This window comes from Hyaena hyaena, unplaced genomic scaffold (assembly GCF_003009895.1).
Source record: "Hyaena hyaena isolate Hyena2069 unplaced genomic scaffold, ASM300989v1 scaffold_1042, whole genome shotgun sequence".
Classification (NCBI taxonomy): domain Eukaryota; kingdom Metazoa; phylum Chordata; class Mammalia; order Carnivora; family Hyaenidae; genus Hyaena; species Hyaena hyaena.
Window position 1 is genome coordinate 135,087 of NW_024081668.1, and position 17,629 is coordinate 152,715.

At 33.6% G+C, this 17,629-nt stretch overlaps 1 protein-coding gene and 1 pseudogene across 1 annotated transcript; one reads left to right on the top strand and one right to left on the bottom strand.

Annotated features, from left to right (window-relative positions):
- Positions 1-1,694: 1,694 nt before the first annotated feature.
- LOC120223719 lies at positions 1,695-2,540 on the top strand (annotated as a pseudogene).
- A 6,963-nt stretch (positions 2,541-9,503) lies between these two features.
- Positions 9,504-10,523, bottom strand: LOC120223738 (olfactory receptor 4K15). The gene has a single exon (XM_039221962.1). It carries the CDS (start codon positions 10,476-10,478, stop codon positions 9,504-9,506), a length of 975 nt encoding a protein of 324 aa, XP_039077893.1. The 5' UTR covers positions 10,479-10,523.
- Positions 10,524-17,629: the final 7,106 nt, after the last annotated feature.

A 17,629-nucleotide genomic window follows, 5' to 3' on the forward strand; every position in this document is an offset into this window, starting at 1 on the left:
AATTACAAAATCTTCACACACACATACAGGTACTCATGTACTCTTAAGAGAAAGAAACCAAATGAAACAAAGAGAGTTATATAGACAAAGAGATATTTAGAGACATTTCCACACACACATAGAAATAGTGGAATGAATGAAGAAAAACCCAAAGTCAGTGACAAAAACATCAGGAGATTGTTGAGGGTTAATATGGGCTATAATTGTATAACACTGCCATAAACTAAATCTAGGGACATTAGCCTGGGTTATTATCTGTGATGACTTTGGAAGTTTGTTGAAATTAGTGGCTCAGAAAAGTTGTTCCTAAGTATGAATCCATTACTTTTCAAATATCAAAGCTTATTTTTAAAAATAACTTTATTTTTAAAAATACTTTAAAAAAGTATACAATTCTATGAATTTGAAGGTATGAATATATGTGAATTCATGATTCAGACCTTAGCACTATGGATTAATTTCTTCTTTCTTTGCTCTTAATTTCCAAACCATCCTCTTATAGTTTATTTTTTCCAACTTTATTGAAGTATAATAGACAAATGTTGTTATTTAAGTATACAATTACATGATTTGATATACATTGTAAAATGATGGCTATAGTCAAACTAATTAACATATCCATCACCTCCCATACTTTAATTTTGTTTCAGTTATAAGGTGAATAAATTCTGGAGATCTAGTGTACAGCTTGGTGGCAGCAGTTAATAATAAAGATCTGTATACTTGAAGTATGCTGTGTTCTCACCACATTTTATTTAGAGTTTAGCATGCAAGTATCTATGCTCTGCAATACCAAACCAAAACCAAACCAAAACCAAAAGTGTAATCTTTCCATGTTATTTATAGATTGATGTAATTTTTGCAAACCAAGTCTTCATCATTCTATAATGTGCGAATGTTGGATTTAATTCTGCAGAGAGCAGAACAGAAATCAAGTCGGCCACCCAGGCACCCCTATATGTAGTATTTTTAAGAGTGTATTTTTACAGAAGGGAGGGGTTGAAATTTGAAATCTTGTAATAATTTCTCATTTTACAATTGACTTATAATCTATTCTAAAATAGATATAGGAGTAGTTCCCATAACAATAAAAAGCAATTATCTTACATACAGTACTTAAATCTATTGTGTATTGTCTTCAAATCAGCTTGATATATATCTCTCTCAAATAGAGCAAAGATTATGAAATATTCTCTTTAATATATTTGTATGTCAAAAACACTGAGTTATCTCTTAGTGTTCATTCAGTCTGTATTCATCCACTGCTTGACCTAACATTGTAGATGTTTGTATAGACTTGCTTATTGTCAATACCAACTAACTCTGATTGTAAACCTCAGGATGACAGGCTAGTATCTATTAACTTTGTATTTGCTATATCTAGAATAGTTCTATGAAGATCTAAAAATGATGAAACTATTTCTGCATAAGTGATGATATTTACTGACATGCAGAGTAATGTAACCCTAAGCAGGTATTTTCCTTAAGGTGCAATACTAAAAGGCCATTTCTCATATGGAAATTTTTATTGTTATTGAAGCATTACAAACAAATGAATATTCCAACATAAGTAATTGCTCTAGTTCTATGAGTAAGTTCATCTTTTTGGGCTTCTCTCATACCTGGAAAATTCAGATTTTCCTCCTTTCAAAAAGTTGTCTCTGGAATATATATTTTGAAATCCATGTATTATCTGTGCCATGAGGTGGGACCATCAACTACAAACTCCAGTGTACATCCTGCTGGCCAATTTTTCCTTCCTGGATATCTGATTTATCACCTCCACTGTCCCTAATATGTTAGCCAACTTTCTCTCTGAGACCAACACCATTTCTGTCTCTGGCTGCTTCCTTCAGTTCTACTTCTCTCTGGGCTCCACTGAGACCTTCTTCTTGTCTGCCATGGCCTTTGACAGGTACCTTACTGTCTTCAGGCCCTGCATTCCCCCCTGTCATGACAGTTCAGCACTGCATCAGAATAGGAGCTGGGTGCTGGGTGTGTGGCTTCCTATATTTCCTTTTGCCTATTTACTTGATCTCTCAGCTCCTGTTTTGTTGTTCCAGCAAGATTGATCACTTCCTTTGTGACCCAGATATCCTGATAAATCTGTCCTATAGGATAGCATATATGCTGGCTCCTGCCACTCAGATCATCTGTGCCATCTTTAACTCAGTCCTCATTTTCTCCATCTTCCTTTTTTTTTTTTTTTTTTTTTTTGCCAGCTCCTACATCCTGGTGAGTAGAACTGTAGAACTGTGCTCAGGGTCCCCTCTCCACGTGTGGCTCCCATCTGGCTGTGGTATCCCTGTTCTATGGCTCTGTCATGGTTGTTTGTTTGAGCCTAACAGCAGGCAATCTAGCTGAAGTAGAAAATTGTAAGTTTGTTTTATTTTGTATTAACTCCTCTTTTTAATCCCTTGATCTATCACCTCAGAAGTAAGAAAATGAAGGCAGCACTGAGGATGGTAGATTTAGTCAGAAACGTGGAAGAAATCTTTGAAGAATTTTTGTTCACAATTGAAATGATGTATGTGAAATAAATAATTAAAAGCTTGATATTCAATTGTATTAACTGAATTAGAAAAATACTTTTTGGGGGAGGAAAAATAGCCATTGTAATATATGTTTATAAAACTAACTGTATCCATCACTTCATTTTTATTAGGGAGAATTATTAATAGTGAAATCTTTCAAATTAAAATAAGGGAAAAATAAACACTAGTCCTTCTGGCATTTTGATTTAATACTAGTTAAAATTTTGCTTCTAATATCATATACATATGCATACACATAATCTGTCCTATAATTTACATTTATTACTAAAATTTTGTCAGTTTACAGTTATGTACACTAAGTTTAGAAAGAATATTTAGGTGTTAATTCTTATGTTAATATTAAATCAGGGCAAGATACATTCTTATGAGAGGTGATTCATCATTTATCATATTTGTATATCCTCCCACTTCCTCACCAAATTTTAGTGAAAATACTCAATATTTAGATCCAAATGGCTGCCATTAATTCTTTTCTATTACATATTCTAAGAATTGTTTTTGAAAAGAGCTCTATTTGGGATGAACCATTCTTTGCCTTTTCATAATTTGCCATTTTTGCCCTCTCTAGAGTAGGATGTAATGCTAGTATCTGCAGGTACTGCCGTAATTGTTGGAGTTACTAGATTTGCCTCTACTCGGTGTCTCAAGAGTACTGTATATCATATTCTCAACCAGAATTTTCCTTATCCCACAAAGCCTATACTGAGTAATGCCCCTAATATCCTACTTTCCCTTCCCTCACGTTATGGCAACCACTTTCCGTTTCTATGTATTTACCTATTCTGGACATCATATAAATAAATGGGTGGCTCAGTGGGTTAAGTGTCTGTCTTTGGCTCAGGTCATGATATCATGGTTCGTGAGTTCAAGTCCCACATCGGGTGAGCTCAAGCCCCATATCGAGTGACTTCTAGCACTGCATCTGGTAACCACGAGTCGTGTTTTGGGTGAGCTCATGCCCTCCTTCAGGAAATCTCGTGCCCGCTTTGGGTGAGCATGAACCCTGCTTCCCTCCCTCCCTCTCTCTCTCAAAAAAACTTTTTTAATTTAATTTAAAACATCATACGTCTGTCTCCTTTCACTTAGGACAGTGTTCACAAGATTCGTTTATGTTATAGCAAATATAACTATTTCATTCCTTTTTAGGGATGAATAGCATTCCATCATTTGGATATAAGACACTTTCTTTATCCATTCAACAATTGGACATTTAAATAGTTTCTGCTTTGTGGCTGTTAGGTTGTTATTAGTAATGCTCCTATAAAGAGTCATGATTTTTTTTTTTTAGTTTTTAAAATTATTATGCTTATTTATTTCTCTTGAGAGAGAGAGACAGAATGCAAGTGGGGGAATGGCAGAGAGAAAAGGTGACACAGAATCTGTAGCAGGCTTCAGGCTCTGCTCTGTCAACACGGAGCCTGATGTGGGGCTCAAACCCACAAACCATGAGATCATGACCTGAGCCAGGTGTCATAGGCTTAACTGACTGAGCCACCCAGGCGCCTCAACTGTTATGATCTTCATGTGAACCTGTTGTCACTTCCCTAAATGTAACATTTTGAGGAACAGTCAGACTATTTTCCAAAGAGGCTACAACATTTTTGTATCATACCAGCAGTGTGTGTAATGTAGATTTTAACTTTCTATGTATTCTCACCAATATTTAACATTTTTACTTTTTTGACTTTAGTGATCTTGGCAGGAGTGAAGTGGTAGGTACCTTTTTGTTTTCATTAGTGTTTTCCCTAATGATATTGATATTGTTTCATGTGCTTATTTTGGCCACCTGTTTGTCTTTAGAGAAATACATATTCAAATCCTTTAAACATTTTTAAATTGGGTTTTCTTTTTATTGTTGATTTGTAGAAGGTATTAATATATTATGGATATAATTCCCTTATCAGATATGTAATTTACAATTAATTTCTCCTAATCTGTAGGCTTTTTTTTTTTTTACTTTTTTGAATGTTTTTTGAAGTTTTGACTTTTAAGTAAGTCCAGTTTATCCACTTTTTTCTTTTGTCACTTGTGTTTTTGGTGTCAAACATAAGAAACTATTGTCCAATCCCTGGTCACGAAAATTACTCTTCTGGATGTTTATAGTATTATTTTTCAATGCAGATTATTTTTACAACTTTTGAATTTATTTGGGCATTTTAATAGGAAATTGTTAAGACTGAAATCATATGTGAGTTCTAAATAACTACTTTGAAATAAAAGCTCTCCAAACACTTTTTTGGCATATTCAGGTATGTTTCACAGTTTATAAGGCTATATGAGTCACTGCATAATCATTTATTCATTGTTTTACAATCTTGGTATTTTTGAATAGATAATCTCATATCACACATTTTCAGGTGAAACCTATTTGATTATTTCTTTCAGTTTGTAAAATCTTGCTATCATTTAAAACTAAATTATTTTTATCATTTATTGTCAGCACTTCCCAGAGACATTTGAAGCATTGATTCAGGGTAGGAATAAAGGATGAGAAATAAATTATTGGAAAAAAATGGAAAAATAGGCCAATTCTGGAATAAGGCTTAAGAGGAAAGATGGAATTAATAGAATTATTATAATATAGTGAGACATACTAATAAGTTTTGTTCTTTAAATATAAAGAAAACAAGAGGTGGGTAAAAAAGGGGGGCTTATTGTATCTAGACTGTTGGTAATGTTTTCAAAGTTTTTGTTCATTTTTCCACTTCCAGTGTTATATGGTGAATAATTTTCACACTTTTAGATAAAACTGAAAACCATATTTTAATGATCTAATTTTTCATCCTTTATTTTTATCATTAGTATTAATTATAGAGCTTTTTAAAATTGTGGTATATTGGTATAATTCAATATTTTAAAGAAGCATTTGATAGTGTCCATTTTGCAGAATATCACATACTTATTACTATCTGACAGGAAGGAATTAAAGCAGCTATTCACTTTACCCAGACAACATTCCTTGAGATAAAGAGATGATGACTTCATAGATATAAACTTGGATGTTTTTTTTTTTTTTCATTAATTTTAGAGAGAGTTTGTTAGTGCGGGAGTGGAGCAGAGGGGGAGAGAGAGAGAGGGAGGGAGGGAGAAGAGAGAAAGGGAGAGGGAGAATATTAAGCGGGTTCCAAACTCAGCATGGAGCCCCACACTGGGCTTAAGCCCACAACCCTTAAATCATGACTTGAGCCAAAATCAAGTCAGACACTCAACCAACTGAGCCACCCAGGTGTTCCCCCCATCAACATTTGTATGCCAGTCATACCTCAGTAAAGCTGTTTTTGCAAAAAAAAAAACAAAGGAAAATACATTGTGTACACATAGCATCCTGAAAAGGGTTTGTCTAACATTTTTAGTCTATGACCTTAGCTTATTGCTTATTCCACATTACTTCGTAGAATCTTTATTTTTTCTTGAAGTATAATTGATACACATTGTTACATTAGTTTCAGCTATACAATATAGTGACTTAACAACTATATATGTACAATAGTACTATGATGAATAAAAGTGGTGAAAGAAAATGTTCTTGTCTTGTTCCTGATCTTAGAGGAAGGCTCTCTGTTCAACATTGAATATGATAATAGCTATGGGTTTTTCATTATGACCTTTATTATGTGGAGGTATGTTCCCTCTAAACCCACTTTACTGAGTGTTTTTATCATAAATAGATGTACTTTGTCACATGTTTTTCTGCCTCCATTGAGATGATCATAGGATTCATATCCTTCCTTTATGATACAGTGTATTACATTGATTTACAATACAATACAAATACTAAACCATTCTTGCACCCCCAGAATATATCTCATCTGATAATGGTGAATTATTTTTTTAATGTATTGTTGGAGATGGTTTGCTAATATTTCATTGAGGATTTTTGCATCTGTATTAATAAGGGGTTTTGGCCTGCAGTTTTCTTTTTTGTTATGTCTATGTCCAGTTTGTCCTTGTAGAATGTATTGTACTCAGAAACTTTCCTCCTTATTGTTTTTTGGAATAGTTTGAGAAGAATAGGTATTAACTTTTATTTATTTATTTGTTATTATTTTCTAATTCCAGTATAACAGTGTTACATTAGTTTCAGGTGTACAATATAGTGACTCAACATTCTATACATTTTTCAGTGATCAGTGTACTCTTAATCTTTTTCACCTGTTTCACCAATTACAACCATCCCCCGACACATACACACCTACTCTGTGGTAACCATTGGTTTGTTTTCTGTATTTAAAAGTCTAGCTTTTGCTTGTCTCTGTTTTTCTTTGCTCATTTGCTTCTTAAATTCCACATATGAGCAAAATCATATGGTATTTGTCTTTCTCTGGCTGACTTATTTCACTTAATATTATACAAGGTAGATTCATCCATGTTGTTACAAATGACAAAATTTCATTTTTTAAGGCTGAATAATGTTCCATCATATATATACCACATCTTCTTTAACCATTTATCAATAGATGGACACTTGAGTTGCTTCCATAATTTGTTTATTTTTAAATAATGCTGCAATAAAAATAGGGATGCATATGTCTTTTTCATTTAGTGTTTTTATTTTCTTTGTATAAATACCCAGTAGTGGAATTACTGGATCATATGGTAATTCTATTTTTAATTTTTTGAGAAACCTCCATACTATTGTTTACAGTGCCTGCACCAATTTGCATTCCCAACAACAGTACCCACAACAACAACTGATACCCTCTGGCTCAAAAGGACACACAGGGTCCTTTTTCTGCTACTTAATTATTAGTGTATAGAAATGCAGTGGATTTCTGCATATTGATTTTGTATGCTGCAACCTTACTGAATTCTTTTATCAGTTCTAGTAGAATCCTGGTGGAGTCTTTAGGTTTTATATAGTATCACATCATCTGAAGTAGTGACGGTTTAACTTCTTCCTTGCCTACTTGGGTGCCTTTCTTTCTTTTACTTTTCTGATTACTGCGGCCAGGACTTTCAGTAATGTGTTGAATGAAAGTGATGAAAGCAATCATTCTTGTCTTATTCCTGATCTTTGAGGACGAGCTCTCAGTTTTTCACTATTGACTATGATGTTAGCTGTAGGTTTTTCATATATGGCCTTTATTATATTGAAGTATGTTCCCACTAATCCTACTTTGTGGAGGGTTTTTTTTTTTTATCATGAATGATAGTTATACTTTTTCAGTGCTTTTTCTCCATCTATTGAAATGATCATATGGTTTTCATCCTTTCTCTTGTTGATACGGTGTATCATGTACTAACTGTTCTTTAAGTATTTGTTAGAATTTACCTGTGAATCCATCCAGTCTTGGACTTTAATTTGTTGGGATTTTTTTTGTGTGTGTGTGTGGATTTCATTTTGTACTAGTAATTAGGTTTTTTTATGTTTTCAATTTCTTCCTGATTCAGTTTTAGATGTTTTTAAGATGTTATATGTAGGTTTTTAGGAATTTATCCATTTATTCTAGTTTGTCCACTTTGTTGGCTTATAATTTTTGATAGTATTCTCATGTAATCCTTTGTATTTCTGTAGTATCTTTATTTCTGATTTTATTTATTTTTGTCCTCTTTTTTTCTGATGAGTCTGGCTATACAGTTATCAATTTTGTTTATCTTTTCAAAGAACTAGATCTTGGTTTCATTGAAATTTTCTAATGATTTTTTAGTCTCTTTCATTTATTTCCACCCTAATCTTTATTATTTCCTTTATTCTGCTCACTTTGGTTGTTCTTCTGTTCCCTTAGGTGTAAGGTTAGATTATTTGACATTTTTCTTATTTCTAGATGTATCCCTGTATATCTATAAATACTCTTTTTTAGAATCGCTTTTGCCTTTATGTCCACAATAAATTGATACCCTCTGGCTCAAAAATTAGAACCCATTTTTTTCCTCTCAGTAATAGCAATTATAAAATCCCTTTAGGAGATTCTCAGGATTGGAATCTAGAAAACAGGTAACATTATAACAGATTATTAGACTAGAATACAGTAGAAAAAAATAGGAAAAACCTGACAGCAATAAGAGTAAAAGCCTAAAATAACCTGTAATGAGCAATCTTAGAAAATCTTATTTACATAAATGATCATCGAGGAATAAGTTCATGGCTACCCTGAAGTTCCTGAAATAGGATTCTAGCATTTTCTGTTCTTGAATTATGTAATATAAAATAATATTTTTATTAAATAAGTCCACATAGAAAAATAATTATTTATACCAGCTGTTAATATGTAAAACTGCCTTATCTGAGAAGACAGGAATCTTGAAGAAATTTCAGGCTCCCATCATCATGATGAACATGGTAGAGAAATTCAACTCATCTCTTATATTTTATCACTATTAAATAGAAATTAACATAATACAAAACACTCTCATGAATAAATATATTCAGCAAGTTCCTTTCTATGAACAATATATATTAAGCAGCACCATTGAAGAAAGATTTGTGAAAGTGTTGACTATAAATGCCTTTGCTGGATAGCCTTGCTATTTCACATGTTACTGTTCCATCAACACCAATTATAGGATTCTCTTTCTGTGCTGTTACTTACATAGTACTGTGTGAAAATGCATTCTTATCTAGGTTTATCCAAAACTAAATAAATAGATCTATTGTCTCTATTAGAGACAATATATCTATTATAACTCCAAAATTGGCATCTGAGCAGTGGGAGTACAGCTTATTTATCCTATATGAGTAAATGCCATTTCTCAGTGTTTTTGAAGGCTATTTATTAAATTAAAAAGTTTTAATTAAAAAAAACTAGGAAATAGAAACAAAAAAGCACACACTAAAGGAAGAGAATTCAAATATCAGTAAGGTTCATTATTGGGCTTTTTATTATTAACATTGCTCTTTCCATCAAGTTAATCAACCTTCCCCTGGTCAAAATTATCTGCTTAAACATCATAGCTATTTTGCTTGTAATTGTCTAGAGACAAGGCTGCAGTAGTTACAGTTGTTTAAGTTTACTTTGTTTCCAGGAAAAGAACATTTCTTATAACTGCAGAAACCTGGCCAGACTTCAGATACCGACTCTTTACTTTTAACATAGCTGCCTTCATGTCTTTGTTCCTTAGAGTGTAGATAATTGGATTTAAAATGGGAGTAAAGATGGTGTAGAAGACAGCAAGGACTTTGTCAACAGAATAACTGCTGAAGGGCCACACATAGATGAAGATGCATGGTCCAAAGAACAGCGTGACCACAGTGATATGAGCAGTCAACGTGGAACGGGCCTTTGCCATGCTAGCAGAGGAGCGTTTCCTAACTGTGATAAGTATCACAGTGTAGGAGACAACCAAGAGGAGAAAGGAACTCATAGAAAGAAAGCCACTGTCTGCAACTATAAGTAGGCTGACAACATAAGTGTCTATGCATGCCAGCTTGGTCACTAGAGGGAGGTCACAGAAGAAACTATCTACCTTATTAGGGCCACAAAAAGGCAAGTTAATAGTAAATGCCAACTGGCTAGTAGTATGGATAAAACCCACAAGCCAGGAGATGAGAACAAGAATAATGCACACACGGCGATTCATGATTGTCATGTAGTGGAGAGGTTTGCATATAGCAGCATAACGGTCATAAGCCATAGATACAAGGAGCACCATTTCACTGCCAGTGAAAAGGTGAACAAAGAAAATCTGGGCCAGACAGGCATCAAAAGAAATAGTCTTGTGCTCAACCAGAAAATCTGCAATCATTTTGGGTGTAGCAAAAGAGGCAACACATATATCTACAAAAGAAAGGTTTGCAAGCAGAAAGTACATGGGGGTATGTAGGTGAGAATCTGAGGTTACAGTGAGGATGATAAGAAAGTTTCCCAGCAGTATTGCTAGGTATAGTAGTGAAAATATGACAAACAAGAAAGGTTGGAGCTCCTGGGAATTAGAGAGTCCCAGCAACACAAACTCTGTCACCCGGGAATAATTTGTCTCATTCATTGATTTGGCAGGAACTTCTCTTGCTACCTGAACAGGAGAGAGACAGAGATCAATCAGTGGGTTTTCTTTCCCAGTTCTGCTCCCTTACTTAAGGATTCTAATTTCTACTTATGTTTATATGTCTGAATTTTCACATATCATTAAAAATTATATAGATAGCAGAACAACAGTACTAAAGAGGGTGAAGGGAGAGTCATTGAAGGGATGTCTGACATTGGCATATTCAGTTACATGAATTTGAGGAATGCAGTCTACTTTACAAATGAAACTGGAAATATGAAATGTTTTTCTTGATATTATAGAAATCCCATGTAAGAAACTACAGACACAAAATCTGAATCATCTTTTTCTATAATAAATGATATAAACATTTTTTGAATGGCTGACACAGAGGAAGATAATTTTACAGTGTTGATCCCAAAAGTTAGACAAAAACGTATATGTACTGTATGAATCTATTTAAATAAAGTTTAAAAATAGACTAAACCTATCTATGGTATTAAAAGAAAGTTCCTATAGTGGTTATCCTGGAAGGGAATAGGGTCAGGATGATGACAGGAAGGGCTTCTGAAGTGCTGGTAATGTTCTGTCTTGATGTAGAGGTGTTTGCTTTGTGAAAACTTATGAGGTGTGAAATTCTATTTGGTGTACTTTTGTGCTTATTTATTAATAAAAAATAAACCAGTATATATAAAGAGACACCATTACATTGTGTAAGAGCTCAATAGGCAGAGTTCATTGCCTTAAGTGATTAGGTTTCATTCCCTTTCCTTCTCCATTCATTTACAAATTGTATGACAACACAAAACCTAGCAAAATCTGAAGGTCTAGAGCTGTGACTCAGCTCGTCCTGGATTTCTATTATATGAAGAACTCCTATTATATGAAGAGTTCTATGCATTTTTTCTTCTTAATTATTCCCTGATATTTCACTAAACTCATAGTCAATAACTATGTACATATTTTTGAATTATGATTGATATTTGATGGGGCTTTCAAAAATTATAATTATATTGCATAATAGTATTCATACCAAGAACTTTAGACCATGAAAAAATGTTTCTTCTTTTCCATTCAGCTAATCTGCATTCTATTTTATCAGCACTTTATCCCTATTACATTTTTTTTACTTTTTATTTTTACTTTTATAAGCTACCCAGAACTTGGAAACATTGTATGGTGAATAAGAAAAATAAAAGGTGAAATATAAAGAAATCTCTCTATATATATCTAAATCAGGCCTTTGGAAGAAAGTGTCTTTTATTTTACTGAGTTCTAATTATCTTCAGATTGTGATATTAATGTCTTCTTAGATCTAATTGCAAATTGCCTAGTGTTTCCCTGAGTTTCACAGAGGATTTACACATAAAGACAGAGCATGTGATGAATAACTTTCAGTCCTAGAAACAGATTCAGGCACTCACTCCTGTGTTTCCAATCTCCAGTTCTCTAGAAAATTCCTGCAAGTAATTAAATCACATATCATCCCTGATTTTATAAGATTACACCTTTAGGTATTTCAGAAGAGACTAACAGCTGTCTGAAGTCAGAGCAAGCTGGAGGTAAAAGTATACAGTGAAATAAGTTTGTCTTTGAGGAGCCACCACATTCTACACAGTACATTTCTCCCTTCCTTAATGTTTCTTGGTAACCTGTTTTTAACTTAACTTCAGGCACACACCATGGTCTATCCTCCATGGGAAACATACTGACCCATAGGTTTCTTGACCCAAATACTATATTGAATGCCTAGAAGCAAGAGAGGAAATGATATCCAACAGGTCCAACTAATTAGGAGTTCATATATGTCCTGTAAGGAATAGCAAAGCCTTATTAAGTACAGGAAATGATTCTCCCAGGGAGACCTTCTAGAGATATAGCAGAAACAGGGAGCAGAGAAGATTTTCGAGTTCCTTAGGAATAAAAAACATAATCCACTTATGTGAGAAAAATCACAGGAATGATACCCCCAATAAATCTTCTGCAAAGCACTATTCTTTCATCATCAGTGGCTTCCTAGGGGCCCAGAAATAGAAAAGACCTGTTATCCATGGAGGAAAATACTAGGCAAATTGATTCAGTTAAGAACTGGGTTTCTTAATAAAAAAAAAAACCAAAATGATGAGGAACAGGAACTCTAAATAAAAGTACTCCAAATATAAATTCTTTACTTCCTATATAAATGCATTCTAGGGGCACCTAGGTGGCTCAGTCTGTTAAGTGTCTGAGTCTTGGTTTCAGCTCAGGTCTTGATCTCATGATTTCATTAGTTCAAGCCCCATATCAGGCTCTGTGCTGACAGTGCAGAACCTGCTGGGGATTCTCCTTCTCTTCTCTCCTTCTCTCTCTCTCTCTCTCCCCCACTGTCTGTCTCAGTCTCTCTCAAAATAAACTTAAAAAACAATACCAAAAAAAAAAAGATTCTTTTTTTGGTTTGTTTGCTCTTATGTAAATGCACTGGGCTATGCACTGATGATAGAGCAGTTAGGTTTGTAACTTGCCTCTTCAGAGATCATTTACTAATAGTCATCCCTTGTTTCTGTAGAAAAGTTGGTGAGTCCTCTTTCCTTCACTCACTAGCACATTTCTTTTTAGATGAAATGGACTATCTTTTTATACCAAATAAATTTGCTGTAATTTGGTGAAAATGTAAAGCTATTAAAATTCTTTTAAAAACTATGTTAAATTTATAGCTGTATAACTGAGCAGATTTTTAGCCTTTCAGGGCTCATTATCCTCAAATATTAGATATGCAAACATTATTATTCTAAAGAGACACTGAAAATGTTTCTTAAATAATTACATAGGTGAGAAATCATTTTTTTCCTTTCCCCTCTTTCCCCTCAACTTAAAAATATATAATCATTTACTCCTCACAATCACAATGCAGCTCTTTCTGCCCACTGGTCCTGTCCCTGTCCTTTAATAAAAACACTTTTGCACCAAAAAGTCTGAAGAATTCTTTCTTGAGCATTTGGTACATGGCTCCGCATCATGTACCCAACATGCAGTGTTAAAGCATAAAATATATTGACATGCACAACAAACATTTCTGAGTTAATGGAGCTGATATTATAGTGGAAGGGAACAGAAAATCCAGCTAGGAGAGAAGCAGGTAGGTACATCTTATGCTAACAAAGACATTTTATAAAGCAATAAATATGCTGTTAAAAATGGATTGACTTGGTTTAAATGCACAGGGTGATAGCCAAGGGCATTAAGTGAAAAATTTTTTAACTTTCAAATATTTACTTAAAATTTGAAGTAGGACTTTTTTCCTACTGAAATATTAACTTATGAGCAAGAATTAAATCAGACTCAATTTTTTGAGAAAAGATGGTGCCTATTTCTTTTTCAAAAGTTATCACAACCCTTACCATATATTTTGTGTTCAATAAATATTCATACTAAGTAATCGATGTATTGTGTCATAAATACCAGTTATATATGTGTATGAGTGTATGTGTTTTTTATCAGTTGTAAATATAGTTAACAACATCTAATTGGGCTTTTCCATTTTATTGGATGACTCTCTGAGAATGTTCAACTATCATAAGAAATTACAACTTCACGTGGCTATCAGATGTTTCCAAGTGTAGTTTTTATCAACTTCTCCATTTAAAAATACTCTGAACAAGTGTATGGAGAAGTCATTAATCACTTGCAATGACTAAAAATACATAAATATTCTTAATAATGTATTGTTTCAGATCAGACTAAGTATTTTCTGATAATTTTATATACTCAAAGATAGCATGACCTGATTCATCCAAGATTGAGTTTGTAATTAGTAGATGTGTTATTGTAAAGACCGATTGTTCCTTTCTTGTACTATTTGAAAGTAAATTAATGCAAGCATACAGGGTTGTACTTGGTGTGCTGGGTTGTACTGTGTAGCTCTGAGGTCCCTCCTTTTTGAAATTCTGTCAAATAAATATTTTCCTACTACTTCCATCTTGGATAATATGACTGGTGGATTAAGTGAAATAAGTAGTATTGTTTACAGAGGTCAGCAAACATTCTCAGATAAAAATACGTCTTTGACCAGCTTTCCAGCATTACTACTCCTGTTCTCCTCCCTCTCTAAATCCAGATCAGAGATACAACAGTCACTGTGGAGACAAATGCTGGTGCATGGTGTTTGTAAGGATACTGACAAAGTACTTTCACTTACCTAAGATGAAATGGGAAGTGTGGATATATTCTATACTTTATAGTCTGTAATTCTTGGTAAGAATTGAATTGTTACTTCCACATACCCTAAGGAAATAGACCTGGCTCTGAAGAAAGGAATCATAAAGTTCCATTTTAAATAAGAAGCAAATAGACTCAGGATGTCCGTAGCCAGGATAGACTGTCTTCATAGAAGTGAGAGAAGGCTAGATGCAGTAGTATTTGAATTTAGATCCAGAGTAGCTGGGAGAGTACTTGGAGTAGTCAGGAATCTAAGAGACAAAGAAGTAGACAAAAAGAAAGAAAGGCCAAAACAAAATCTTCTGTTTGACAGTTTTGCAAATAATGTAACCTAACTGTAGCTATCTTGCTTATGTTTTCAATAGGAGTACACTAGATGATTATAAATAGAGACCAGTAGAAATCAATACCAGCCATATGTAACTAAGAAGCACATGAAAAGGATTATTCCTTAGTCTCCTTTGCAGCTTCAAGTATAGAATATTTACCCACATATATTAGGAAAATGGTTTGTTTTTTTTTCCATCTTAACGTCATCAGACAGATCCAGAAGTATAAATGAAATTCTCCAGAGATTTAAACGTTGTTCATAAGGGGAACTTACAATAGCTTAATCTACAACAATTTCATGTAAGTTTTCTTTTATAGATTAGCAAGAATATTTTTATGAAGTACCACTCATGTTACAGTATTTGTTATATGATTTGTGGTCTGTAAAGAGAGGTAATGGAAATATTGCATCATTTTATCAAAACCATGTTTAGGGAATATTTAGGCTTTTTCTTCCCTTCTTCTTAATTCCCCTTCATTCAAAGTGTAGATAAGATTTTTCCCTGCTTCTCAGAGATGTGTTATATATGATCATCAAATAAGTGAATGAAACATTTTGTATAATAGCAATGGATTTACCATAATATTAATAAGATTGTAAAAGATAGCAAGGAGGATATGGGCTGTCCTTTTTTCCACAAGTAGTATATATATCAAGCAGGATATTTTCATTTTTTAGAATATTTGTATTTTCTAGTCATGAATTAACAAAAAATAATAACATCTAAATTATAATGTTTAAAATAGCCTGAAGTCCAAATTAATGGATGATATCCAAAGGCAGTATAGACTATAAGAGAAGTATTAACCTAAGTTATAGAAAATATCTGTTCAAATTTAACTCTCAATAAATAACTTAACAATTTTAGTCAAATCACATACCCTTCAAGGTGCTCCATTTTTCTTCAAAAAGAAGGAAAGAAATCTCCCTCCTAATTCTAATATTCTCTGGGTTTGAAAGCATGACACCCCTCCAAAAGCTAATTCAGTGATAAAATTACACAAGGTTGTATTGAAATAAAGGTATATTAAATTAAAAGGGTAAACCCATCCTGGTTTTAGCAAAGTGGTATGGCCATCAGTCACTTCTCAGAGTTAGATATTTGGACAGTTAATAGGCAAAGTGGACTTAGAATATTCAAAGATTAATTGAAAGGTTGAGGGCTAGTTGTCTCTGTTCTCTGTTGTGACCGGAATTAGGAGGCTGCAGAACAACAGTGCTCTTCTTCTTGTCCTTATATCGCACCATCTGGGAGAAACAACATTGTTCAGGACTGATTAGATGGGGTGTAAATGTAAAGAACCCATTTCCTTCTATACTTTAATCTCTACCATTTATACTTTGAAGTATCCTCAGCACATAGATATAAGGAAAGCCATCAAAATACTTAGAAGCTAATTACAGTTTAACGTCACTGGATTGCAGTGACCAAAAGACCCAGAAGAGAGTTATAATAATAGAAATGACCTTCATTAGGACTAATTACATAAGAGAGTTGTTTGCACACAGGAGTTACACTGCATCACCGTGAAAATTTTGCAAATATAGAAAGAAGCAGGACTAATGGAAATACTTTGTCCTGTTAGAGAAAATGTAACATGGTGGGAAGAAAAGCAATGAATACTTTTATTGGTTATTCCTTTTTGCTTCAGGAGAACTTTAGAGCAGGGCTACCAGGAGTCTCAAAAATTGATAAGACATTTATGCCTTTGCATGGTACACAGCAGTTTAAGGTCTTGGTATTTTAATAGTTCTAGAAGTTGGTTTCGAGGGCAAGGATTCTAGGGCAGGGCAGTGAGAGCTGTTTTACAGTATGAACACTACAACCTACAGATTAGGAAGAAGTGAGTGAAGGGACTTAAAGTAATCTCACAGAAATCTGAATTTTTTTAGCTGAAATTTTTAGAAAAAAATTGTTGTTGAATGAAGCACTGATTTTCTCCTTCCATGAGGTTATTTACCATTCAAGGACATAATGTAAAAGGATATAGAAAGAGTTTTCTTTTTATTCTTACATAGAATTTTGATGCTAATATGAACACTAGAAGTGAGCTAGATAGGTTGAATGAATTCTTGACGAGTTAGTTATTTAACTCAGATTGTACCGTCCAGTTTGGGGACATATCTTCTAATCCTTTGTCTAAGACTTTTCCTGCTCTACCTTGATTCATCGTCCATAGTTTGGAACATTTTGAATTTATGATTAGAGATAAACTGAATCTTCATCTCTTCCCAGATACATGAACACTCCTCAATGTCTCTTTGACCAGTACTTCCAGGACCCTTCCTTGATATCTGTTCTTACCACTACTGTTTTCATGTAGATAATCTCTAAAAATTGGGGGTTTTTTGGAATTTATTTTCTCCTTAGGATCTTCTGTGGGAGATTTAATACATTTACATAACTTTACATCTTTATAAGAAAGAGCCTAAGAGATACCACCTCTAATTCTAAGATTTCATATGTGTCACAAGACATCACTGTAGCACAAATTTTTTTTAATGTTTATTTATTCTTTTTTCTTTTTGTCAGTTGATGGACTTTTTTTTTTTTTTTTTACAAATAGTTTATTGTCAAGTTGGTTTCCATATAACACCCAGTGCTCATCCCCACAAGTGCCCTCCT

Coding starts and splice junctions, on each gene's coding strand:
- LOC120223738 (XM_039221962.1), bottom strand. CDS start 10,478: ATGAATGAGACAAATTATTCCCGGGTGACAGAGTTTGTGTTGCTGGGA.